This window comes from Octodon degus, unplaced genomic scaffold, assembly GCF_000260255.1.
Source record: "Octodon degus isolate 3935 unplaced genomic scaffold, OctDeg1.0 scaffold00037, whole genome shotgun sequence".
NCBI classification, from domain to species: Eukaryota; Metazoa; Chordata; class Mammalia; order Rodentia; family Octodontidae; genus Octodon; species Octodon degus.
The window spans coordinates 1079582-1104739 of record NW_004524613.1 but is presented as its reverse complement, the minus strand read 5'-3'; the positions used below and the strand labels follow the sequence as shown (position 1 = coordinate 1104739).

Below are 25158 nucleotides of genomic sequence, written 5' to 3'. Positions count from 1 at the left end.
TTGGGTTGAGGTTCTTTGGCGTTCTGTATGCTTCAGTTACCTGAATGTCAGATTGTTTCCTCATATTTGGGAAGTTTTCTGCTATTACTTCTGCCGATAATCTTTTCTTGTAGTCTAAAATATCTGCCTTTCTCTTAATTGTGTTCCACTACTACCTTTAAAAATATTTATTTGGTACAGGGTCTCACTATGCAACTCAGTTTCATAGTGATTCTCTCTTCTCAGCCTCCTCAGAGTTGGGATTACAGGCGTGTTACACCATGCCTGGTTTCAGTGGCCAACATGGTGCTTCTTGGCTTCCCAGGCTGGCATGGCACGTGCTACCTGGGATTGAATCCAGGTCCTTGTGCCCACCAGACAGGTACTTAGACCACTGAGCTATCTCCCCAACCCATCCACTAGTTTTAAGAGGTGTATGTCAATCCAGCATAAGACCATCAGCCAAATGACAATCAAAAATAAAAAGCTTATATGATGTGTCACTACATTTAGAGTTTCTCAGACCCTGAGCAGTTTAGTAAATCTCACATTTTAAAATTAAGGGCTAGATATTAAAGACATGTGTCTTAGTTACTTTTTACTCATTGCTGGCACAAATACCTGACACTCAAAATGAAGAAAGGAAAGGTTTATTTAGCTCACAGTTACTGGAGGGTTCAGTCCATATTCCCCTGGCTCCAAGGCAAACAACAGCAGTTCATGAGGCTGAAAAGAATGAAGAGCAGAGGAGGAGCGGCCGCTGTAGCATCTGTCAAGCCTCTGTCTTCCTTATACGCAGACTGGCGCTCCAAGTGAAGATCGGAGCTCCTCCACAGTGGCGCGGCTGCGAAGATGGAGCTCCTCCAAAGACTGAGACTTCTACACGGAAGCAGGGCAGGGTGACAGGAAGCCTTTCTCAATTCCTGGGCCCTGCCCACCTGCAGGGCTAGGCCCCCATGCCAGAACTGCAGAGAGCTGATTCAGCCAAGTTGACACAATGTATCAACTAACACGTGTAAGGTATATCTATAGATGCCTTATTCTTTGACCACATCCTATAGCACATTAGCTGGGAAATTGTTTGTGTTATATAATGTCTTGTGATTAGATGGAGATGGAGATAACTGACTAAAAATGTCATTCTATGCTAAGATGGCCATTTAAATATGATTCAAAGATAATAACATCACTGTGATTGTCATGCTAAAATCTATAATGTGACTCTTAATCTCAAGTTTCTCCGTAAAAATTGTAATTGTTATCTGATAACATTCTACAGGCATTCAACCTCTTTTAGAGTTCTTTTAACTAGCAAGGAAGAGAAAAATTGTTTGTAAGGTCAACAGGGGACTCAAAACTACCAGTGAAGCAATCAGGGGGTTAAAAAGGGGCTCACAATACCAGTTGAACCATTAAAGGGCTCAGAGTAAGTGCAAGAAAAGCCATCAAGGTGTTCAACTAGGCGCCTAAGGGTGCTCTGCTGGGGGAAGATCCCCCTTACTTCATGGGAGTTTGGACTAAGCAACGCCAACAGGTGACACAGCCTCCTCCTCCCTACTGAGTTAGTGGGTCCAAATAGCCACTCAGCCTGACCTAGATTGAAGCTTTGGGAGTAGTAGGTGTTGGCTTTGTTTCAGCCACTAAGTGTTGGTGACTTTGTGACACAGCACTGGACACGGGAAAGCTCCACTGCAGCATCTGCAGGCTTGTTCTTCCCATTTTACAAATGAAGAAACTGTCTCTATGCTAAACTGGGGTGAAGATACAACCCCAGGAATGCAGAGATTCTGTGATCTGGGTCTGGGTCACCGGAGACCTCCACGTACAGCCCTAGGGTCCTTGCTGCATCACTCAGGCCACAGCTTGGGACTGGGGTGGAAAGTGAAGGCAGGGGATAGATGACAAACAACTGTAGTCTTGGTAAGAAAGATGCACAGAGACATTTGCAGACAGTCCTCCAGTGCCATCAGTCCACAGCTCCCTCCCCCGTGCCCATCAGTGGCTCTGAGTGTGCCCATGGACTAGGACAGCTCAGTGTGAGAGGCCTGCAACCCTTAGTGCTGGGATTGGCGGGGCCTTGAAGGAAAGGGTGGTGGGTGCAGGTGGTGTATTGCATCAGGGAAGTCACAGCTGACAATGGGGAGTCAGAGTGGGATACATCCAGGCACTTGAGGGGCCCAAATTGGCAAGTGACCCTCCAGGAGTGGTCCATTTCCCGCCCTTTGTCCGAAGGGGCTGGAAGATCACTTCTCTCAGTACAGTGGTCATGTGCTCTGGGCAGGTTTCCCTGGGAGCTCAATGTGAGCTAAAGGTCACACTGGCCCAGATGGAAGTAGGTTCACTTGGGGAGTGGCCCGGGTGGGAGGCAATGGGAAGCAGCAGGTGTCTTGTGCCCAGCACCCCAATCACCTAGCCACTTCCCTGAGGTCCCTTGAGCACGAGGCTCCCCAAGGTCTCTCCATGTCACAGCTTCTGGCCTGGACACATAACCAAGCCCAACTACCCTGCCCTCCTCTTTCCTCTGGCTGAAGTGTTGCTTCAGGAATGGCCCTGTGACCCTAGCTTGAATTTCTTCAGTTCCTGGGAGAGTGGCTTATTGTCTCTGTGGGTAGTGAGCTGGTAGATGGCAACTTTTGCCACTAATGGTACTGATGGTGGTGGTGGGAGCTATCAGAGGATGTAGCCAGTGAGGACAACAGAGGTCTGGAGAAGAGTATTCCTAATATCATTTAAGCACCTAGATCCAGCTTCACCTGAAGCTAGAACCCCTAAACTTTTCAGTTAGTGTGGCCAACAAGTTTCTTTTCTCCCTGAGTCATGTGAGCAAAAACCCAATACTTAGAGGGTTTTCCATGGTCTGCCTCACGGTGGTAGAGGCCCGGCAAAATGATTGCAACCTGGAGAGCTGGTTCATTTGTTCTCAATGCCTTGATGCCAGTCACTAAGAACAAGCTACAGGGAAGCTTCCTGTTGTGCCCACCCTACTGATAACCCGAGTCTTGGCTGGAGGCTGCATCCTGGCCAGGCCATCCCAAGGCCCAGGCCCTCAGAGAGAGGTGGGGACAGGAGCCAGCTTCCCTGGTACACCCATATGTCTGTGTCTTCAGCAACACATGGCTGGACTGCCTCTCTGTGGGAGTCACTTTCCCTCATTCCAAGATAAGAGGGAACCCAAAGGCGATGGTGGAGAGGCTGTGAAGGGCCAGCCTGGAGGCTCACACTTGAGATTCCAGCCTAGGGGGGCGCAGCCCCTGGAGGAGAAACAGAGTGACAGAGACTAGAAGGGAGCCTGGATACCCTGGGCTCAGAGCTGGGGGACTTGGGAGTGTGCTGTGTGCTTGTCTTTGCATGTTTTCCTTACACCACTCTGGGAGAGTCCATGTCCCCACAGGATAGTCTCAGGCCTTGGGGGCAAAGTGGGCAGGAAGGACAGGAAGGAAGACACTGGGGCACATACGTGAGGGTCAGCCTGGGGGTGAGAGCAGAGGCCAGGATGCCCTGCAGCTGTGCAACTTGCAGTATAAGTAGCCGCTGGTGGAGCTAGTCACATAGATGTGGGCAATTGTATCTGCTCAGAAGACCTGTCCCTTCAGGGACACAGGTCACACTAGTGTCCCAGGCACAGGGCTGGGGAGCAGGCAAGACAGCCTGTGGGGGTTCTGAGCAGACTTTTCAGCCCATCATGCATCTCTGGATGTTCTCCCGACCAGCCATGCTGCTAGGCAGCCTTCTCTTCCTGATGGCCACCATGACGGCAGCCCAAAAGAAGGGACAGCAGGCAGGCAGTAGTATGGTGGCATATCAATTCAAGCGTGGCCAGTGCAGCTACACTTTCCGAGTGCCACACCTTCAGTGCTGCAGCCCCAAATCCACCACCTTGGGGGCTTCCAACAGCACTCAGCAAGAGGATTCATTCATGATGCAGATGAGGTTGTTGTTCGACCGTCAGACGGAAAAGCTGGAGAACGCACTGAGGAACAGCACACAGAGGCTGGAGCAGGTATGACCGGGTGGGGAAGTGTGGGCAGCTTCAGGGTGTCTCCATCAGCGGGTGTAGTGTGGGGTGCAGAGTCCTGCTGGCACAGAGGGCTGGGCCTTAAGATGCAGAAATTGGGATAGGACACCCAAGAGGGACACAGGAGGACCTGATGCCAAAAGAGAAGCCGGGGCAGCATCAGAGCAGGGAAGCTGGCTCTGCACAAATGTGTGTTCCGGCTGAGCACAGACCAGGGCCATCCGAGGTGAGCAGACAGCAGGGAGAGGGCAGTTCATCTGTTCTGGATGAGGGGCAGAAAGCAGCCATGAAGGGATGTCTACTGGGTCAGATGGTGATGCTGAGGGGAGGAGGGGAAGGGGCAGGGTGTGTGTGGCCAGGCCTAGCTGGCTGAGCTCAGATTGCTTGTGAGGATGGCACAGAGGACGTGGCTCTCCCTCAAGAGAACAAATGAAGCAGGTGTCCGCCAGCACACTCTCACTGAGGCACACGTGAGAGCCCAGGCTGCAAGGACAGAATGCAGTCCTGTGCTTCGGGACTGGGAGCCCTTTGCAGTTTGGGGCTGGGGAGAGCAGAGAGGTTGATTCTGGGGGAAGAGCTGATGAATCAGGTGCAGGGAAGGAAGTGAACAGGAGTCAGGAATGCAGCAGTGCAGGCAAAGGCCAGGGCCACAGAAGGACCCGATCATTGTCCCTGTCCTTCAGCCAGCAGTGAGTATCTGCTCTGTGCCCCAGTGAGGCAGGGTTGAAGGAGGTGTACTTGGCTCTGGAAGGTGTTACTAGAGACATGGCTGTGGGGTGCAGGGTGCCGCTGGTTGTGGCCCCTAAGCAGGACCTCCGAAGAGAAGACACAGCCCAGGACCTACAGAGTAGAGGGTGCGGACTCAGTTTGTGTCAGCAGTGGACAGCCCGGATGGGCCAGCAGATGGGAAGTGAGCATGTTCCCTAGAGAAGGAGGCAGGATGCTTCTGCCCCTCTGGCCTCCGAGTTGTTTAAACCTCATGTCCATCTAGTGGAGTTTGTTCCTCCATGTGCATATTTGTCATAGCATGTGTAGACACCCACACATATGATGTCACGTGGTGTGACACAGTGGAAGTGGAACTGCAGAAAGATGACATAGGCAGCCATGTCAGGGAAGGCCTGGAGCTCTGTCTATATTCCCTAAGGACTGTCTCCCCAACTGGCTGCATTTACCCACTCCCAGCATGGAGAGACTGTCCCTGCTCTCACCCTCCCTCTGTGTACACGGCCTTGCATGCAAATATTGACCCCTGTCCTTGCCCCTGCCCTGCCACTGCCTTCCACCCCTTCATACCTTTCCATCACCCCTCATCCACATGCACTCCACTCCCCCACCCCACGTACCCATAATCCTGGAGAGTACACTTGGCTTTCCAGATGAACGGGCTCCAGGCTGCACGGACTCTGTATTCATCTCCCCAGACCACTGTTTCCATGTCTTCTGAGACATCCCACGTCTTGGCTTCTCCCCCAGGCACATCTTTGCCTGTCTCTGCCTGTCCCCTTCTCAGACAGGGATCTCCTGCTTGAGTGAGACTTGGAGGCTGCAGAGAACACAGTGCACCCAGTGGGCCCCACCCCTTTTTTGGGCTCCTAGGGAAGGAGTCTGTCACTGTGTACAGACTACTCCTCATGCCCAAGGCCTAGATCTGGCTTTTGTACCCCTCAGTCTCCTGCAAGGACACTTGCCCCAGTCTTCAGGACTCTCTGTGGGTCCTTTGTCTCTGTAGTCCCCTAGGTAGAGAAGAAGGAAGAGGAAGCAGAGGACAAGGGAGGGATGGAGATCTGGAGCCACTTCCCAGCTCCCAGAAGGCTACAGGCTCTGCCCCTTCTTCTCCATTGCCATTTACCACTGGTTCTAAGACCACTCTAGTTCCCAAGTCCAGCAGCTCAGGTTTCATCTTCCCTGACTGTTAGCAAATTTAACTTTGGAGACCGGAATCACACTTCCAGGAACCGTCCCTTCGGCTGCCCTGGGACACCACACACCAACTCCATCTCTTTCCCCTCTCTCTCTTTAGACCCCATTGGGGCTGGCTGCCTCTGCCTTCTGCCTGCCTTTTCCCCTGGCCCTTCCTCCCGCAAAGATCAAACAGATTTCATGATCCAGCTCTGCTAGCAGGCCTGATGTCATCAGATGACACCAGGTAATGCTGGATGCCAACAGTGGATACTGCCACTCTTGATTCACTATCTGATGCCAATTTGTTCTGGATATCATAGGTCAACTCTAGTTCTACTCAGTAGGGTGCTGGTCTTCGTTGGCTGCATTCATCATATTTTAAAAATGACTGATTTGTCTACATTACTTACAATAAAAATCCCAAGTAGATTTCTAGGACTTTTGGATTCCACAATTCCCCTTCATGGAATTTTTTTGGTGGAATCAGGGATTGAATTCAGACCCTTGCGCTTGCCAGGGAAGCACTTATTCTACTGAGCCATCTTCCACCCCCGAAAGTGAGTCTTGATTGTAATATGGACTGTGCTGCAGCAGAGGGCACAGTGGTGCAGCACACAGAGGAAACCTGCTTAGATGGAAACCCCAGAAAGGCAGGAGAAGGGTTGCTTGTTCTGCACCTGCAGGTCTACTTCAATTGGGTGAGAGCTGAAAGCTTGCTGGGAATGTGAGTGTGCAAATAAGGGGCCCAAATCTTTCCCTTCCTGATGGTAGTCACTCCAGTTCAATATCTTTTTTCTTCAAAAACAGCATCTTCAGGAGTAGCAGGAGGATGGAGGGCCTGACTGCATGCCTGAGAGAGTAGAGAACAGCAGTTTGATAACCAGGGAAGACACAGAAGCCAACCGGGCTGCCAGGGGGAGCAAAGGGAAGCAAGGAGGAGGGGCAGATGCTGTTCTCCTGAGTTTCCCACCTAACTACAGAAAGCTGTACGTCAAGCTCTGAGCCTGGCTCACCCTCACACCTGGGTGAACAGCTGCCCCAGGAGTGCTGAGCAGCACAGAGTGCCGGGCTGGGTGGCCAAGTGGTCAGCCACAGAGCCTCCAGAGCACTGCGGACATTGGGACCCAGAACCAGCTTTCACTCAATGCCTCCAGGGAGGCGGTGTGTGTGTGTGTGTGTGTGTGTGTGTGTGTGTGTGTGTGTGTATGTGACTGGCTGCCCACCTGGATGCTGGGTAAGAGCTGGGCAGGCAGAGCGCTGCCCACCGCATGTTGCTAAGGTCTCCTGGCGAGGGAGAGCCCTCGTCCTCTACCTTCTGTCTGCTACCCAGAGAATGGCCCTTGCCAAGGACAGGAAAGAAAGGAAACTGGGGACCAGGCAGTAGCCCCAGGCTGGGCCACACACTCTAGCAGAGCTTACCTGCTTACTCCAGTCTCCTCGGGCTGGCTGTCCCTCTAGTCTCCCCCTATCTGTCCCTCAGCTCCTCCCCTGCTAGCCCCATGCCAACACCTCATGACTTTATGTCCCTGGGAGGCCACACTGGACACCGGGGACCCATGGCCCCATATCTGGTGGTCCCACCCCCAGTCAGGCTGTGGGACTGGGATCTCTCTTCTTCTTCACCCAAGCCAGGACTGGAGGTTCAAGGGCTGGGCTTGGGCCTCCCAACCTGGCACTGCCCCTGCCTATGCAGGTGGCTCTAGGTCCCTGATGCCAAACCTCACAATAGGTCAGCCCCTAGCCCAGCTGTCTCCAGGCCTTGCCAGGCTGAAATGGGGTCAAATGAGCATCCAGCAAGAGCAGTGTGGGATCAGGGCCAGGATCTGGCCAGGAGAGCCTCCCAACTGCTGGGACTCTGAGCTGTCCCAGCCTCCCCAGGCTGCCCATCAATTCTTGGCCTTTCCAGCCTTTGGTATCCAAACGAGGAGTGAACCAAATATCTTGGAGCTTGTTTTCTAGCCTTGCTGCTGGCATCTTTCTCAGCAACTGGGCACTGGGGGGCAGGTTGGGGCAAGCAGCTTTTGCTTCTTGGAGGGACAGGGTTACTTTCCAAGCATTGTCCCAGAAATGACTGGCCCAGATGTTCTTGGCCCAGGGAGGACCAGCTTTGGTGCCTGGGTGAGGCTGGGGAGCCTCAGTGGCAGCAGCGTCCTGGCTCTGTCCCCCAGAGGGATGGGCTTGTTTATTTGCTCAGTGGCTGGGTCAGAGTGTCCTGTGGGGCAGGGCCCTGTGTTTTTGGCTCTGTCCTTTCTGGCCCAAGAACTGAGGCCACCTGGAATGCACACATGTCTTTTTCCCTCCCCACAAGAAACCCAAACAGGCAGCATGATGACCCCAGCCCCACCTCCAGCCAGAGGCTGGAGCCTTTGCCTAACCTCAGAGGCAGTTGAGCTACCTATGGGGTTCAGGGCAGAAGAGCTAGAGTGAGGGTGTTGGATCCCAGGGCACAGCTCACCATGTGTGGGAGCCTAGGAGACACCCACATTGAGGGGCTTCTCTGTGAAGTGGAACTCAGGAGCTTCCTGCCTTCAGGAATTAGTGTGGGACAACAGGAGAAATGAAGGTGGGTGTTCTGCGAGCACCCAGCGTGTGCCATATACTGTCCCATGTGTTTTGGGCAGATGACTGGGATGATTGCATTTACTTCTCACAGTGACTATGGAGTGAGGTTGTCCATGAACAGATGAGGCACCAGAGCTTAGGTGAGTTGCCCAAGATCACATAGCCAGTGAGGGTGAGGTCAGGTTCAGTCCCAGGCCACCTGATGTCAGAACCCAAACTCTCAGCCATTTGGCCAGTTTACTGGCCTGGAACAAGACATGTCCACTGATGGAGAGTTCCTGACACCCAGGAGGCCCTGGGACCACAGATCCTCAGCTCTGTAACATCTTCCTGGGACTGCCAGAGGATAGGCAGGTGGTACCTCTGCCAACAGGGAACCCTTAAAAGCTGGGGTCCCCAAAACCTCTGCCTGGGTCCTCCATGTTAGACCCTCTGCACATGCAGCCCCACCAGGGCCTGCTGATCCAGCGTGAATCTGGCTCTACTGCTTGCCATGTCTCCTCAGACAGCCTCAGTTTTCTCACCCATGAGATGGGGACAGAGTAGATGTGGAGGTTATGGCGAAGATCAGATAAGTTCCTCGGTACCATGCCCAGCTCCGAGTCAGAGCTCAGGAAGTTTCAGGAGCACGAGGGTCCAGGTCAGAACAGGTTGCCCTGGTGTCCAGTTCCCCACTTCCTGTCCTACATAGAGTCTTTTAAAGTTGTTTACCGGTACAAATTAGATACACATAATGATCACATTTCTCATAGAGGATAAGTGCCTACACTTGATATATTTTGAGCGCTCCTTCTTCCCATTCCCCTCCTCTCCCTTCCCCTATTCCACTCCTTTTTTACAATTTTTTCCCTTTTTCTTTTTTTCCTCTTCCTTTCTGTCTTTTTCCCCTTTCTAGTTCCCTTTTCAATCTGGGCAATTTATTTCTATTTGAATATATCAAATAACACATATTTGATGATACCAATTACACACTTTGGTTCTCTTTACACTTTTGGTTTCTCACACCATAGAGACAATACAATATTTAGCCGTGTGTGTAATTTATTTCACTTAACAGTATGGTCTCCAGTTGTATCTGGTTACCTAGAAATGTCTCATAAATGCTTCTTTATGGCTAAGTAGTACTCCATCGTATAACCAAACACATCTTCTTTATCCATTTATGGATTGATGGGCCTTTTTGCTCTTTGCATGTTTCAGTTATTACAACCTGTGCTGCTATAAACATAGGTGTGTATATCATTGTGGTGTGATGTTTTCAGTTCTTTCAGAAGATACACAGGAGGGAAATAGCTCGTGGAATAGGACCTCTAATCTTGGTTTTTTGAGAAATTTCCACACTTTCCATAGTGGTTGCACAGTCTATATTCCCACTAATACAAGAGAAGGGCTCCTTTTCTCCCACAGCCTTGCTAGCATTTGATATTGGTTAACTTCTTGATGATAGTCATTCTTTCCGAGGTGAGATGGAATCTCAGTGTTGTTTCAAATTACATCTCTCAAATGTTTAGTGATGTTGAACATTTTTAACATATTTATTTGCCGTTTTTACTTCTTCATCTGAAATGTGTGTATTCACCTCAGATTTCTATTTTTGGATTGAATCTTTAAATTTTGGAGGGGTCTGTTTTTTTTTTTGTTTGTTTTGTTTTTTGAGGAAGAACCAATAGAGCAAACATATAAGTTTTATATATTAACCCTTTTCTAAGGAACTAGTAAAAAATTGTTTTTCTGCTCTATGGGTTGTCTCTTTACTCTGTTGGTGGTTTCTTTTGCTATGTAAAAGTTTTCTAATAGATGAACGCCCCTCAGTTGATTATTTTCAGTATTTCTGTGATTGGGGTTTTGTTCACAAACTCTGCCTACATCTATGTCTTCAAGTGTTCTACATATTCTCTCTTTTAGCAGATTTAGTGTTTCTGTTTTAATGTTTAGATCTTTGATCCATTTTGATTTTAGTTTAATGCATAGTTAGAGTCATGGGTATAAGTTTAGTCTTTGACATATGGAAAGCCAGTTTTTCCAGTATCATTTATTAAAGAGGCTATCTTTCTTCCACTGAATGTATTTGGCCCCCTTGTCAAAGATAAGGTGGCTGAGTGTGTTTGGAGTTGTCTCCATGTCTTCTAATTTGTTCCATTGATCCTTAGGTCTTTTCTTTTTGCCAGTACCATGCTGCTTTTTTTTTTTTAATTTTAGGGAAGGGTCTAAAGGGTGTTCAAGGTCTCACTACTAGACTGGACTCATAGTGATCCGCCTGTTTACAGCCTCTCAAGAGCTGGGATTACAGGCACATGCTACCATGCCCAGTCTCTATTTTTTTTTTTACCATGTTGTTTTTATCACAGTAGCTTTATAGTATAATTGCAAGTCAGGGATTTTCATGCCCCCTGCATTATCTTTGCTGCCCAGAATTATTTTTGCTATTCCAGTTCTCTTCTGGTTCCAAATGAAGTTTAGGAATATTTTCTGTAGTTCAGTGAAGTATGCTGTTGGTATTTTCATCAGAATTGCATTGAATCTGTATAATGCTTTTGGAAGTATGGCCATTTTCACTCTATTGGTTCTTCCTAGCCAAGAGCAAGGAATATCTTTCTTTTTTCTGATATGCTTTTTGATCTCCTTTTTCAGAATATTGTAGCTTTCAATGTAAAGATCTTTTACTTCCTTTGTTAGATAGATTCCTAAGTATTTCATTTTTTGATACTATTGTGGAAGGTATTGTTTCACTAATTTCTCTCTCAGTGAATGTGTTTTTTTTTTCATATTTTAGAGAAGGGTCTGCAGGGTGTTCAGGGTCTAACTACTAGATCAGACTCATAGTGATCCACCTGTTTACAGCCTACCAAGAGCTGGGATTACAGGCACACGCCACCATGCCCAGGCTCAGTTGCCCTCTCAGTATGCCCCAGGTGTGGGGGTTGGCATGGCAGAGGGTTATTAGTGTATAGGAATGCTATTGATTGTGAGTGTTGACTTAGTATCTAGCTACATGATTCAATTTGATTATTAGATCCACAATACAAAGAATCAGTGAATTGACAAGGTTGGCTCTTTGAAGATTGAGTAAAATCAATAAACACTTAGCTCACCTTTGGGAGACCTCCAAAGCCTGATAACAGGCTGAGCCTGCTGCTCTTCCTTTAAGCCTATCCCCAGCACCCTGTCTCCTCACCCAGGAGAGGTGAGGCAGAAGGCTGGACAGTCCAAGGTGTTTAGTGAGTCCCCATGGGTTGGAGCACAGATTCTGGAGCATCTCCTTTATTTTTCTCAGAGCCCCATCTTCCCACACGGCCCCTGAGGCTCATGGAAGCCATATCATAGACACAGGAAGAAAATGACTGAACCATGACAGGAGCAGGCTCCATGCTTCCACCACAGTGCCTCAGGCCCAGACCACTCAGAGCTTCAACTGGACATTGGGTGATATTGCTGGGGAGGAGAGAGATCTTTTCAGATTAGCCCCTGAGGACACTCAGCCTTGTTCTTTTGGTGACTGTGTACTAACCCATGAACCAGACACAGCAGAATTTGTCATGCCTTGGGTCTGTGTACCCATGCACCCCACTTTGCATGATCATCCTAGGAATGCTCCATTTCATGGAAGTGGTCCTAGCACGTAGCGGTGTGGCCCAAGGTTCCCCAGCTGGAGCTGTGAAGGCTTCCACTCAAGCCCAAGCCCATTGATTCAAGGCACTGGATCAGATATTGATAAGAGATGCACAAACTTGCTGTTTGTCTCCCTATGGTCAATCACCTTCCCTAGACTGTAGTCCCTGGCAATCACAGGAATGGAGGGGTTGAGTGAACAGACTCTAATTCACATTGGAATCATAGTGGGCAGAATTATTAGTAGGTTGAATGTAGGTAAGAAAAAAAAATAATCGAGGTTTAGGCCAGAATTTGGGGCTTTGGAACCAAAGGGAGTTATTGACTGAGATGAAGAAGTGACTGAGAGCTTCAGGGACCAGGTAGTGGGAGGGAAAGGTAAGAGGTCCATGCTGGATACTCTGTGTTTGAGACACTTATTGGAAACCTGTATGGAGAGGGTGAGGTGACAGGACATCCAAGGGAGAAGTACAGGTGGTCCATGGTGAGGACACTGTTAGTACAGGAGATATGGAAGCCCAGGATCAGCTTCAGCCCTTGGGCCTGGCCCTGATGCAGAAGGGCCCTGGGTTTCCTGGCGTCTGTTACCTGGTGAAGCTTATGGATCCTTCTCAAAAACATATAAAACAAAGGCACAAGAAAGCATAGTAATATTGCTGTTAAATCAAAATACAAAAAATCAAACCTGTTATAAAATAGTATTGCAGTAGGTTGATAATATCCATAACTCCAAAGTTACAGTGAGAGAAAAATATATTTAAGACATTCAATCGCTGTAAGAAAATACTTGTGATTTCAATGGGCCATGAAGTCACAGGGCCTGTAGGACAGGTCTAGTTTGTGGTCTAAGCTCATAATTGGATAAATGCCAATTTTAAATTATACATACACATAAGTGGACAAAAAAGATGCAATTTTTATCACACAGGTTCGTGGACCCACTGAATTTTCTCAGCAGAACCTGGGATCTCATGTTGAGGACACTGGTATGGGGAGAGAAGTTAGAGAGAAAGAGAGAAGGGCCCAAGACTGGGCCACCAACGCACCCCACACATTGGAGCCTGACAAAGCAGAGGGGTGGCCAGGGACAGCAGGACCAGCAGGAGAGAGGTCTTGGGAAATGCTTCCACTGGCTGTGCTTTGACAGGCCCAGCAACACAGGATGGGAAGTGTCCCTCGAGGGGGCATCCAGGAGGCTCAGGACAAGGTGAATGGAAGTGTGAGGGGGACTCCTGGGGCCAGAGTGACGTGAAGGTAAATGGATTCCACATTGTGGTTAGTGTTTAAGCTTTTGTGTCAGCGTGAAGTGCTCCACAGCTGCATATTAGTGTGTTTAAGGTAGGGTGGGTGTGGAGGAGGGAACATGGAACTTGGGGCTGCAGAAAACATGGAAATTGGAGAGGCTGCTGGCTGGACTGTGGTTGTTTCCAGGTGGGAGCTGGGCTAGCGCGTCTGTGCATTGGGAGGGACCAGTAGGGGGCGATGACGCTGAGGAAGGAGGCTGAGATCTGAGGGCCAAAGGCTGGGGAAGCTCCAGCCCCTGCAGTCTCCATGCTCAGGCTTCTCACCCTGCAGCCAGTGTCAGATGGAGCCAGAGGCTGTTGAAGGGCAGAGGCAGGGATGCCTGAGCTCCTGCGTCAGAGGCCTGGGTGGGCCTGGGAACTCGTATTTCTAACCAGCTTCCAAGTGGTGCTGGTCTCAGGACCCACTTAGCAGGAGACCAAGGAGGCAGCAACCACAGCCTGGCCCCCAGCCCAGCTCACCGCCTCTCCCTGGGGAGTCTAGGTTTTCCCAGGGACCTTTGGAACCACCCCATCCATGGCGCTTCCCTGAAGACTGGGTGAGAGGCTGAGGGAAGGAGCCAAGGACAGGGTAGGGATGGTGGTGGGAGCCAGCAAGAACAGGGCAGAGGGGACCACGGCATCAGGACAGAGGAAAGGAGCTCACGCTCTGCCTGCAGGCTCCAAGCCTGAGGCCGAGCTGTTTGCCTCTACAACTGGAGCCTGCTTTCAGGCCAGCCCTGCTTCCTGACAGGAAAGAATAGACCTGTCAATGAAATGCATGACAGCGTGTGGGATCCTAGGACCCTTGGGGACCAGAACCCAACCCTGCTTGGAAGACAATGTCAGAAGTTAGAAAGCACAGCCTGGCAGATGGGCCTACAAGGGACAGATGGGTGCCTGCCCCTGCTTGCTACTCTTGCCTGGGAAGCTGGGCCCAGGGCATAACACAGGGCCTGTGCTTTGACCCTTGCTGTCCCTCTTCAGCATCAATTCATTAGGCATATGTTTATGAAACATCTGCTGCATACCAAGAATTGTTCCAGACAGAGATAAAGCAGCAAATAAAGTCAACTCCATACCTTATGAACTTGAAATTTTAGAGGGCAAGAGAGAACAGAAAGACATGCAGTGCAGTTTGGAGAGTGGTAATTGGAGTGTGGTAGTAGGAGGCCTGGGCAAGAAGAGCCTGGGAGAGGGTGTCATTTTGGCTTTTTCTTTTAGTGAGATAGCAACATGGATAGATTTGAGCAAGGAGTCTGTGGCTTGAGTTAGGCTTAGCAGGATCCCTCTGGCTGTGGAAGGGAGGATGGTAGAAGCCTGAAGACCAGGAGAAAGCTGCTGAGATAGTCCAGAGAAGGGGTGGTGGTGGACTGATCTGGCACATTCTAAGCCCCTGGCTGCTCTGTGGCTCTGCATGGAGACTCTTGGGAGGGACAGAAGCTTCTCCCGGCCCCATCTGGAACCTGGTTTGCTATTTCCCCATAGCTGAAGGAATACATCAGGACAACCTTGGGGTCAGAGCTTCAGCAGGCCCAGAAAAACATAGTTCAGAATCACACGACCTCCATACTGCAGCTGGGCACCAGCCTTCTGAAGGAGATCAAAGCCCAGACACTCAAGCTCATGGACACGCAGGCTCAGGTAATGGGGAGAAGGTGGGTAGGTGCTCGGGCTGGGATCTTGCCTTGACCTTGGCCCCTGGGTTAGATCAAGGCCTCCTCTGGGACTTAGGCCCTTGCTTATGCTCTTTGAGGACCCAGGCCCAGTGCTACTGCCCTCTGGTCTGGGCCTTGGTGGCCTGGCTTCTTGGCCTGTGTGTGTGTACTGCCTGGGCTGTGCTGGGCACAGGCAAAGGAGAGATGCATAGTCCCTCCTCCAGGGGTGTAGGTCCCTGGCGAGAAAAGAGGGTGAAGAATCCTTTAGGCTTCAGGGCCAAGGACTCCTGGAAGGCCAGGAGGCACCACTGAGGAGCAGCCCTGGAGCCTGGTCCAGTGGGCAGTGTGTGACTGGCAGGGAGGAGGTGCATGCAAAGCAGGTGGGTGGACACCAGCGTGCTGGAGAGACCACCAGAGAGTGGCAGGTGGGCAGAAAGATGATGCAGGCAGAGTCATGGGCCTGGTGGGCCATGGTGAGGATAGAAGGGGCAATAGGGCCACTGTGAGCAGAATGGCCACATTGGGAAAGGCTGCCAAGCAGGAATGGGCAGAGTGGACAAGGGTGGCTCTGTGAGGAGGCTAGTGCAGGACACTGGGCAAGAGGCCACAGACTCAGAGCTGAAGAAGGGGCCATGAAGGGAAGTTGTCAGGGACCATGTGGAAGGGAAGGCTGGAAGCACTTGCTGTGAGGTCAAGGATGATCCTTATGGGGCCTGGGAGCAGGGCTGGAACTGTCACAGGCAGTGATGGGGGAAAATTCAGGAGGCAGATTGGGTGCTCAGGCAGGACCTGTCTGTGTGTGCACAAGTGACCACAGGAAGGGTTGACTTGGAGAGTGGCTCTTGGTCAGCAAGAGTCAGGAGTGACAGGCTTGTGGGCTGACTGATGGCATCTAGTATGTGCCTGCAGGGCTCACGGAGTCCCCACACTCCTATTCCCTGGTATAGGTGAGGAACCCGATGTCGCACACGGAGCACCGCGTACTGGAGGCTTTGCAGACCACTGACAAGCTAGAGAAGCAGCTAGAGGAGCAGAGAGTGAGGCTAAAGCAGCTTCACAGCAGCAACAGGTGGGCGCAGGCCCTTGGTCCTGCTGGGGCAGCAGCCGAGCCAGGAATCAAACCTGGGACCCAGGCTGAAGATGGGGCTGGGGCTGAGCTCGGAGCTGGAACTGGGCCAGTGAGTGGGTGGGACCCAGGCCTGATGAGGACTGCGGTGAGCAGAATGGGACTGGGACTGAAGCTGGGCCTGGGCCCCTGCTGGAAAGGACTGGAACTAGGCTCAGAGTCCAGAGATGCTCGGAGGAGCATAGGCAACAGGACTAGGCTGGGGCTGATTTGGTGGCCAGGCAGGGTGAGGTGCGTGCCCAGCATTGCTTGGGGAACAGCAGGAAGGGCCTGCTCCTGGGGCTCAGGACACCTTGAATCTTGCTGTTTTTTTTTTTTTTTTTTTCTCTTCTTCCTATCTTTATTTTATAAACTTATATACTTTATTGAGATATAATTTATATAGCACAACATTCACCCTGTCTCTTTTCATGGGCATAAATGATATGTACAACCAGGTCCAGTCCACCTGCCCCCCTTCCCCAAGGACACCACAGAGGCCACTTTGCACTGTGCAGAATCAGAGTTCCTTCACTGTATGCAAATCTGCATCAGTGAACACACTTTAATTACAAAGGAAAAGATGATCCTGGCATTCTGGTAAGTCAGAGACCTGACTCCCACCCTCTAGATTTGATCTTAGTTTGAGTGGAATGGAGAATCCTTAAGGTCAGGGTATATCCTAAGGTCAGGGTTTTTCCTAAATTCAGGGTTTGAGGAAGCCAAGCCTCTTCAGGGAGGAGCCCTGTCTTAGGGTGAGGTAGGCACTGCATGCCTGAGCTCAGCGCAGGGCCCAGCCATGAAGCCTGGCCCCTCTGTCTGACATGGGTCTCATTAGTAGAGATTCCTGTTCTCATTTTCAAACCTGAAGTTCCAGGTGGCAAGAGCTGGGGTATTGCAGTCACTCTGAATTGGGCAGTTTCCTGGAAGTGCACAGATAGAAGACACTGTCAATAAGCTCTTTGTTTTGTTTTGTTTTTTTGTAGAACAGGCGATTGAACTCAGGTCCTTGAGCTTGCCAGGCAAGCACTTATTCTACTGAGCCGTCTCCCCAGTCCCTCAATAAGCTCTTGATGGGTGGACAGCGAGCATTCTAGAATTTGAGTGTGTCCAGATTGTCTCTTCCTGCACTATAATTTGGGATCTGTGGCAATGTCTACTGCCCTGGCTGGATTTAGCTCTTAGTCTGGCGAATGGGTGAGCAGGACTGGATGGAGAGGAAAATCCTCCCTTCCCAGCCCTGTCCCTCAGCCACTGGGCTTCTGCAGTCAGACAATGGCTACCTGAGTGCTGCTGTCCCAGCTACCAAACCACTGTCCTCCCATGGACCCCAGTGTACACCACTCCCCGCCCGAGTCCACATCTACAGTGGAATCGCACTGTGGGACATGTGGCCCTATACGGGATGCTCCCCTCTCTGGCATGCCCTGTGTGGCACTAATTTCAGGACAGAACAGCAAGCTTATTACTGTGCTGTTCATCCTGCAGTGACCTGGAGACTCGGCTGCACACCCTGGAGACTGACCAGGAGGCTCAGCTGGTGGAGCTAGATGACATGAGGCAGCTCAGGGAGGAGTTGGGCCAACAGCTGGAGAGCCTGTCCCACATCAGCCAGGACTTGAAAGCCCTGAACAGCAGCCGCAGCATCCTGTACCAGCAGCAGGAGCAGCTAAAACAGAGCCTGCAGCTCCTCAAGCGCTTGATAGAGCAGAGCCCAGGTGAGCTGGTGGGGCCTCTGGGGCGGAGGCTGGGGCAACAGCTGGGGTGGGGGGCAGGAACCAGGAAGGAGCCCTGTTCAGAGTCCAGGGTCACTCCAGGTCACCCCAGCCTGGGAAAGGCCACACCCTTCTGGCTAATTGGCCAACAGAAATAACACTGAACAGTAATAAGAATGGCCACATTTTTTTTTTTTTTTTTAATTTATTTATTTATTTTTACATTTTTTTGGTCTGAGATGGGTGCTCCATTGCTGTTAGAGAAGCTGTATTTGGAGCAGTCTTTAAAGGACCTTTTCATACTTGATGCCAGTTCAAATATTATAGGTACTCAAATTCAGCAAAATAAGCCAATATACTCCAATGGTCCATAATCATAGTGGGTTATCAGCAGAACTGGCAAATGTCAGAAGTTGCTGACTTGAGCCTTTTCAGCTCAGCATATTAATATGACATTACTTTTTATACCTCATGGTTATACTTTTCTGCTGGTTGGTTAAGATGAAGTTAAAGCAAGACCTATATAACTACAAATGTAACTTTTGTATCTGACAAGGTCAGTCAAATCCCCTCAGGACTTACCCTGAAACGATGTAGAACAGCTTGTAGATCTTTTATCAGTGTCAAAAAAGGGGAATATAAATTGAGGACCATTTTGTATTGAAAAAAATATGTACAAAATAGGATAGATAGTTACTTTCTCTTAGTTCAATGAGAAGAAATGTTTTTACTAATATTGTTTAGACAAGAGATCATGTCTGCATCTTGTACTCTGAATAACTACTACAAAGACAACAATATGCAGTGTATTAATTGATAAGTACATGACACAGCAGAGAAACAGGCAGAAGGGAGAAGGGAAAGGGGCTTTATTTGCTTTGAGGACACAGGAGAGAATGTGGGGAAGAATGAGGAATTCTCTTTCCCCTGGAACAAAGGGACACAGGCTTTTATGGCCTTTTGCCACAGGTGGAGCTTAGAGGGGATGTTTATTTATTTATTTATTTATTTATTTTTGGATTAAAACAAAGTTGACTTCTATTTTTTTTTCTTGGTGTTATTTAATTTTTTAAGTTGAGGGGATGTTTAGATATACCTGAGGGAGCTGATTTGGGTCTTCTCTGAGGCAACAGGAAGGGTGGAAGTAAACTATGTCTTGGGCTAAGTTGGAGAAGAAGGGGGAGGTGATATTGGGCCTTTGTTTTAAAGGCATCGGCCATATTAGATGACCACCATGATGACTAGCAATTCATACTAGGGCTAGAACCTATCATTAATTATTGTAACTGTCCTACTAACCCCTTTTGAAACTATCTCATTGCTATTTCTTTCACATTAAAATTAATAAATAATAATAATAATAATAAAAGAATGGCCACAGCCATGGCCCCGAGAGCAGCCCATGCAGACTGCTCGTGCCTTCTTAGGTAGCTGAGTCTGCCCCCTGCCCATCCCACCTCAGTCCTTAGTTTCCCCATTTGCCCAGTGGAGGTGATGGTGTTACCAAGGACAACAGCAGCCAACTCGTACCTTTGGGCTCCAGGCCTCATCCTTCAGCCCGCTTGGCTTATGACACCTTACCCTTCCTTAGACTTCAGTTTCCTCAGAGTGGGGATGTGGATCTCAGTGCAGCCCCAACGACTTCTCTTCTGTAAATGCTGCACCTTGAGGCCCAAGAGGGCACAGGGGAGGCAGGGCTTTCCTTGCTCCAGTTGAGAAGGGAGCGTAGTGGACAGCCTGCCTGTCAGCACTCACTGCCTGTGCTGCACCATTGGGGGCCAAGGCTTCCCAATTCCAGCTTCTCTCAGTCAGTCAACAAGTGTTGATTCTGTTAGGTTTTTCAGTGGTGGAGAAAAGAGATAAGGAAGATAAAAGAGGCCTTTATTGACTCTGAAGACATGAAGAGAATCTGAGGGAAAAGGGAGTGTGAGATCCTCTGACTTGAGAGAAAGGTGAAACTTTTATGGACTGTTGTTAGGGGTGGAGTTTGAGGGGCAGGTTCAGTTACATGTAAGGGGCTCCTTTGGGTCTTCGCTGTGTATGTGGGAAAGGCATCCAGCACTGGGGTGGGGAAGAAGGAGGAAGTGGCCTCCGAGAAGATAAGCTGCTGTTTTCCCGCTTGTCATTGTTTTGTGGGCAGGAGGATTCACAGGATGACAGGTCATTGCTACATAGAAGCTAGGGAATCTTGAAAAAGGTTTAACTTTTTTATTTTATTTTATTTTTTGCGGAACCGGGGTTTGAACTCAGGCCCTTGCACTTGTCAGGGAAGTGCTTATTCCACTGAGCCATCTCCCCGGCCCCTAGAAAAAAGTTTTAAAAGTCAGGGTTCTATGAGAGGAGAGATCATCATCATAATCAATGGACTCAGAAGGGAAAGCAGGAAAGGCTCTATGATCCAAATGTGTCATTCCACTATGGCTGTGGTGAGGGGGAAGAGTGTCAATTTTTTCGTTCTTGATGTCTGCTTTCTAGGGGCTTAGGAAAGTGGGTGCCCTGGGAAGAAGCTGAGGCCAAGGCAGGTGTAATTCCAAGGGAGGTTTGGAGAGCTGGGCCTTGAAAAGCCCATTTGCCTCTGCTACTCCAGATCTGCTGAACATGGCATGTCCTGGTCTTTTTGAGTGTATGTTTGTTGAGCTACAGTCTATGAACTGTGTGTCAGAATAGGTGTAACCACAGGAATGATAACCCTGGGAAGATGCACTGAATGACAGGAGCCATTGGATTTAAGTACAGGAAGAATGGGAGTATGATAAGGTGAGCACAAGCAGGAAGTATCTCAGAGCATGTGGTCCACAAAGGAAGAGGGAAGGAGGGGCTGGCTGTGCATTGAGGTTGGGTGTGTAGGATGAGCACTTGGGGAGAGAAAGATGAGAGAGAAGTGGAGCTTTTGGAGATTTCTCCCCATGAGAGGTATAGGGCAGGTTGAGATCACACAGGAATTATGAGTGAAAAAATGGTGTCTGGATTTAGCAGGGAATGGCCTTGTCTGAAGGGCCCATGAAAGTCAGCCATCCACATCCACATCCACTATGGAAACTGCAGATCTAATACAGTAACCTGTGAACTCAGAAAGAATACTATATGTGGTTTCTGTGTCAGCAAGAAAAGAAAGTCCTGCCTGAGCCCCAAGAAGGGAGGGCCGTGGCCAGCTGGCTTCATGCCACATCCTGGGTGCTTAGGCCCTGTCTGCAGACTGGGGGCACCTTGCTTGAATGAGGGCTCCCCTAATGCCCTCTGAACAGCCTTGCACTTCTCCTTGGGTCTCCCTACTTTGAGTCTCTGCCTGGGAAACCCACTCTGATCACAGTGCTCTTGCTGGGCAGAGCAGTCTGGGCTCTACAGCCTGGTGCACAGGGAGGGATGGCCCTATTCAAACAGCCTGCTCTCCACCCTGTTCTTTTCCTTCCCTCTCTCTGCCCACCTGACAACATGTCAAGCAGCCAGAGTGCTCTCTGCAAAGGCTCTGCATTGCCATGCATCAGTGTGACCTTCTGGCCCTGTGTCTCTGCTCTGGTCACTTAGGAGCTTGCCCTGCTATTCCCTCTGCCAAGAGCACCACATCTTCTCCAGCTTAAACTCCTGCTCCCTGCTGAGGCCCAGGTCTCTATCCCTTGTTATAGGCAACATGCAAGCAGTGGCTCCTCTGTCCATCCTGACACCTCCCCAGTCCGGACCTATGCATCGCAGGAAGGTGAGCTCACTCTGTCCCTACCACCACTTTGCTCATCTCTAGCTGACTTTGGTTTCATCCCTTTGCTTCCTCCACAGATGCAAATGTGCTGAAATTCCAGGACTGTGAGGCTGTCCGCAGGTTTGGGTTCCATAATGACGGTGTCTACACCATCTTCCTGCCTTTCCTGAAGCAGTTCAAGCGGGTGAGAGGGGCTGTGGCTGGGGGAGGTGAGAGCTTACCCGTGGATGTTGAGCGCGGAGCTTTCCAGATAACCCCCCTTCAGCATCATGCTTTTTGGAGAAGTGAAATGTGTCATGCTTTTTGGAGGACTGAAATGCCAGCAAGTGGGGGTACCCTGCATTGTTGAGAGCTCATGTAGGCAGAGGTGTAACCAGGGGACAATGTGCACAAGTGCTTGCAATAGGAGCACTGCCTTCCAGAGAGGCCTCTCACTGGGGTAACAGGAAATAGCTCTGTGCTGGCTAAGATTGTGCTCAGTTATAAGTGAACCCTGCAATTCCAAGGGCCCAGCACAAAACTTATTTATTTATTTACTTATTTACTTATTTATTTAAGGGAATTTTCTACGGGGTGTTCAGGGTCTCACGACTAGATTGGACTCATAATGATTTGCCTGTTTACAGCCTTCCAAGAGCTGGGATTACAGGGGTGCAGTACCAGGCTCAGTCTCAATTGCAGTCTGAGAGTGCCTCTGGGGTGGGGACAGCATGGCAGGCCAAGGGATGGAATCCCCAGCCTCTGTGCCTGCTTGCAGGTGCTTTAATACACTGAGCTATTTGGCTGGCCCAAAATTTATTTTTATTGAGGGCAGAAATTGGGACTTTGCTGCCTGCAGGATATTGGCGTGAGGGTTCCATGGAGGCACCACCACCTCCGGTTAGCTGCTTTAGAGGTGACCCTGAGCTCACAGGTCCTGTAATCAGGTGGGGAAAGGGTGGACGGGAGAGATGCGTATGAGGCATGGCTTGGAGCTTTCAGAGGGAATGGGATGGGGGAGCACCTGTCCAGCAGTCCTGCCTTGTAATTCCCTCTGTACTCTCCAAACTTCTCACTGTGTCAGCAATCAGCCCCATTTGTCTCTAGAGAGCTTTTCACACATCCGGTAAATGAGCCTTTAAAGAAATATGGCTCTGTGTTTGCAACAATTTCTAGCTTGAATTTCATGATATTTTGTTTTGTTATATTTATTTTCACAATCATGTGATTATGCCCAAGCATGAACATTTTCCATTCATGCTACTAGTAAGATTTCTTAGCAAGAGACCTGACTAGTTTTCAAGGAAAATATGATTTGGGAAACTTAAGCAAATGTAGGACAGATTGAATTTGGGATGGGTTAATGGCTGAGATTCGGGGACAGTGATGTAGAGGTGAGAGCTGGCCTGGGAGGATAGAGATCAGGACCCAGCCTTCAGCTCTCCTCTGAAGAAAGTTCTTCCCCTTGAGACCCCTGGACACCCTGCAGCCCCACAACAGGGGTCCTGCTTCTGTCCCTCACCTGAGCTTTCCTTCCTTGGAGCCCCCACCCCTCCTGCTTGTGTCTTCATGGAAATGCTGTTCCCCTCACTTCTCTCATATGCACACCCCCATTCAGTGCCTGCTGGGACGCTCCCTCCCCAGGAGGTTTTGGTGTGGCTGAGTCTCTTGTGGGCTTCTCCTTGCAGCCTCCCAAATGTGCATGATCCCGTGTCTTCTGCCCCATCACAGCCTCCTCCAGATCAGGCAGCAGGAAGCTCCATTTGTCTCTGATTCATCCTGTGGAGGGCAAGGCACCAAAGCTGTACTTAGGGGATATTGAACTTGTACCAAACTGATAGAGAAAATAGTATATGAACAGTAGTTAGCCTTGTTTGAGTAGTTGTGCTGGGTTGTGGCTCTTGGAGAGAAAGGCTTTTGTTTTTGTCTCACCCACATTTGTAACCCCAGAGGTTTGGACAGAGCATCACACATAATAGTTTTTCAGCAAACTGTACTGTGTTTTGAGGGTCAGCAATAAGAGCTTTTCCTGCATCTACAGGGTGGCTAAGCCCTTTATGCCACCCATGTTTAATCCTTCCAACAACCAGCAGAATTAAGGAGGGGGAGCCTCTCTTCACTTCTCTCCTAGAATGTTCTGGGCCCTCTTCTAGACATTCACATGACCCCTCTCATTTAACTCTCACAGCAATGAGGGGAAAGTTAGGTATGAAGAGGTCAAGATGTGAGCACCCCCATTGTACAATTGAGGAGCAGGTGGCTGTGGGAGGGCGTCACTGCCTATGACTTTAGGCAATGACAATGGGGGCAAAGATGAAGCCTGGCATTTTCTGATGAAATTGACCATCTTTGCTCTGCAGGACATGCCCTGGATGCAGCTTTTGGTTGTGTCCAGGGCATCTCAGCTGCTCCCCTGTTGACAGGTGTTCTGCGTGATGGATCCAAGTGGAGGAGCCTGGACCGTCATCCAGCATCGGGAGAATGGCAAAGTGAATTTTGACAGGAACTGGGAGGACTACAAGCAGGTGACTCTGCTGCCCTGGGGCGGGGCTCTGTGACTCTGAAACCCAGTGCTGGTGTTGGTGGGGACAGATGTGTGTTTGCCCTCACATTTTTCCAGCAAACTTAATCAGCCCCTCTGAGCCACCTACCCACAAACACCCTCACCCGGTATCCACACACTTCCCAGATGCCCCACCCCTGAATTTGACCCTCTTTATGAAACTTCTGTCATACATTCTGGGAATGAAATTTCGCTCTTGTTTCAAATGTTGGAAAGAGTATACATTGCTAAGCATTTTTTGAAAAGAACAGAGTCAGATGAAAGGACACGGTCCCCAGCCCCCAGCTACACTGCTTGAATGAGTTTCTTTCACATTTGGTACTTGTGTCACCCACCAGGAGCATCAATTCTCTAATGTGCAATTGCTTGTGCAATGACCATCAGATTTTTGAAATGAGATATGCTTACTGATTGCTGTCCAATTTTCTTAAAATAAATTTTGAGTACAGAAATATTGGAAAGTTAATGTAAACACTCTTAAACTTTTCGAAAGCAATACAGGAAATATATCCACAAGGAAGTACAGTTATAATATTGTGTGCACTTGCTATTCTATTTGATGAACAGTCAAATATACATATCAAATTAAATTATAGTTGTTCCTGAACCACTATTTTTTTAATTCTTTTTTTTTAAAGGAATATAAAACTATTTATTGACCACTGCTCACCATTATTTACAATAAAGTAAACAATATACATTAGGATAACATTCTGACTACTACAAAGTTGTTTTCCTGGCTTCTGCTGAAAACAGTAACTCGAATACTGAAGATTGAACCTACATGTAAGGAACAAGTTGGGATCAAGAAATAGCATGTAGGTCAATAGTTTAGATTACAAGTGTGTCCGCTCATTTATTCTAGGTCTTAAACTGTGAACACCGCCAGCCACTCAGTAGGTTTCTGACAGCCAAATCAAGACATACATGAATCCTGACTTTTGAGTGCAGATTTCAACTTGCTGTGAAGTAATGAGTCTTGAGGAATTTTTAATGTTCCCTTGTTAAGTCTTAGCAAATTCAAACAAACCAAGTTTTGACTTGCTACCTTATTCGGGTGGGAAAGTTGTTGGTAGAGATAAGAATTTTTTTTT

At 49.2% G+C, this 25158-nt stretch overlaps 1 protein-coding gene across 1 annotated transcript in view; it reads left to right on the top strand.

Annotated features, from left to right (window-relative positions):
* The first annotated feature begins 3727 nt into the window (after window positions 1-3727).
* The window catches only part of LOC101583632 (angiopoietin-4-like), a 28204-nt gene continuing 6773 nt past the window's right edge, over window positions 3728-25158 (top strand). Inside the window, exons 1-6 of the mRNA XM_004630952.1 lie at window positions 3728-3979; window positions 14839-14994; window positions 15956-16077; window positions 17602-17831; window positions 21600-21706; window positions 23925-24026. Coding sequence (XP_004631009.1) covers window positions 3728-3979; window positions 14839-14994; window positions 15956-16077; window positions 17602-17831; window positions 21600-21706; window positions 23925-24026 — 969 coding nt within the window. The remainder of the gene's footprint in view (window positions 3980-14838; window positions 14995-15955; window positions 16078-17601; window positions 17832-21599; window positions 21707-23924; window positions 24027-25158) is intronic.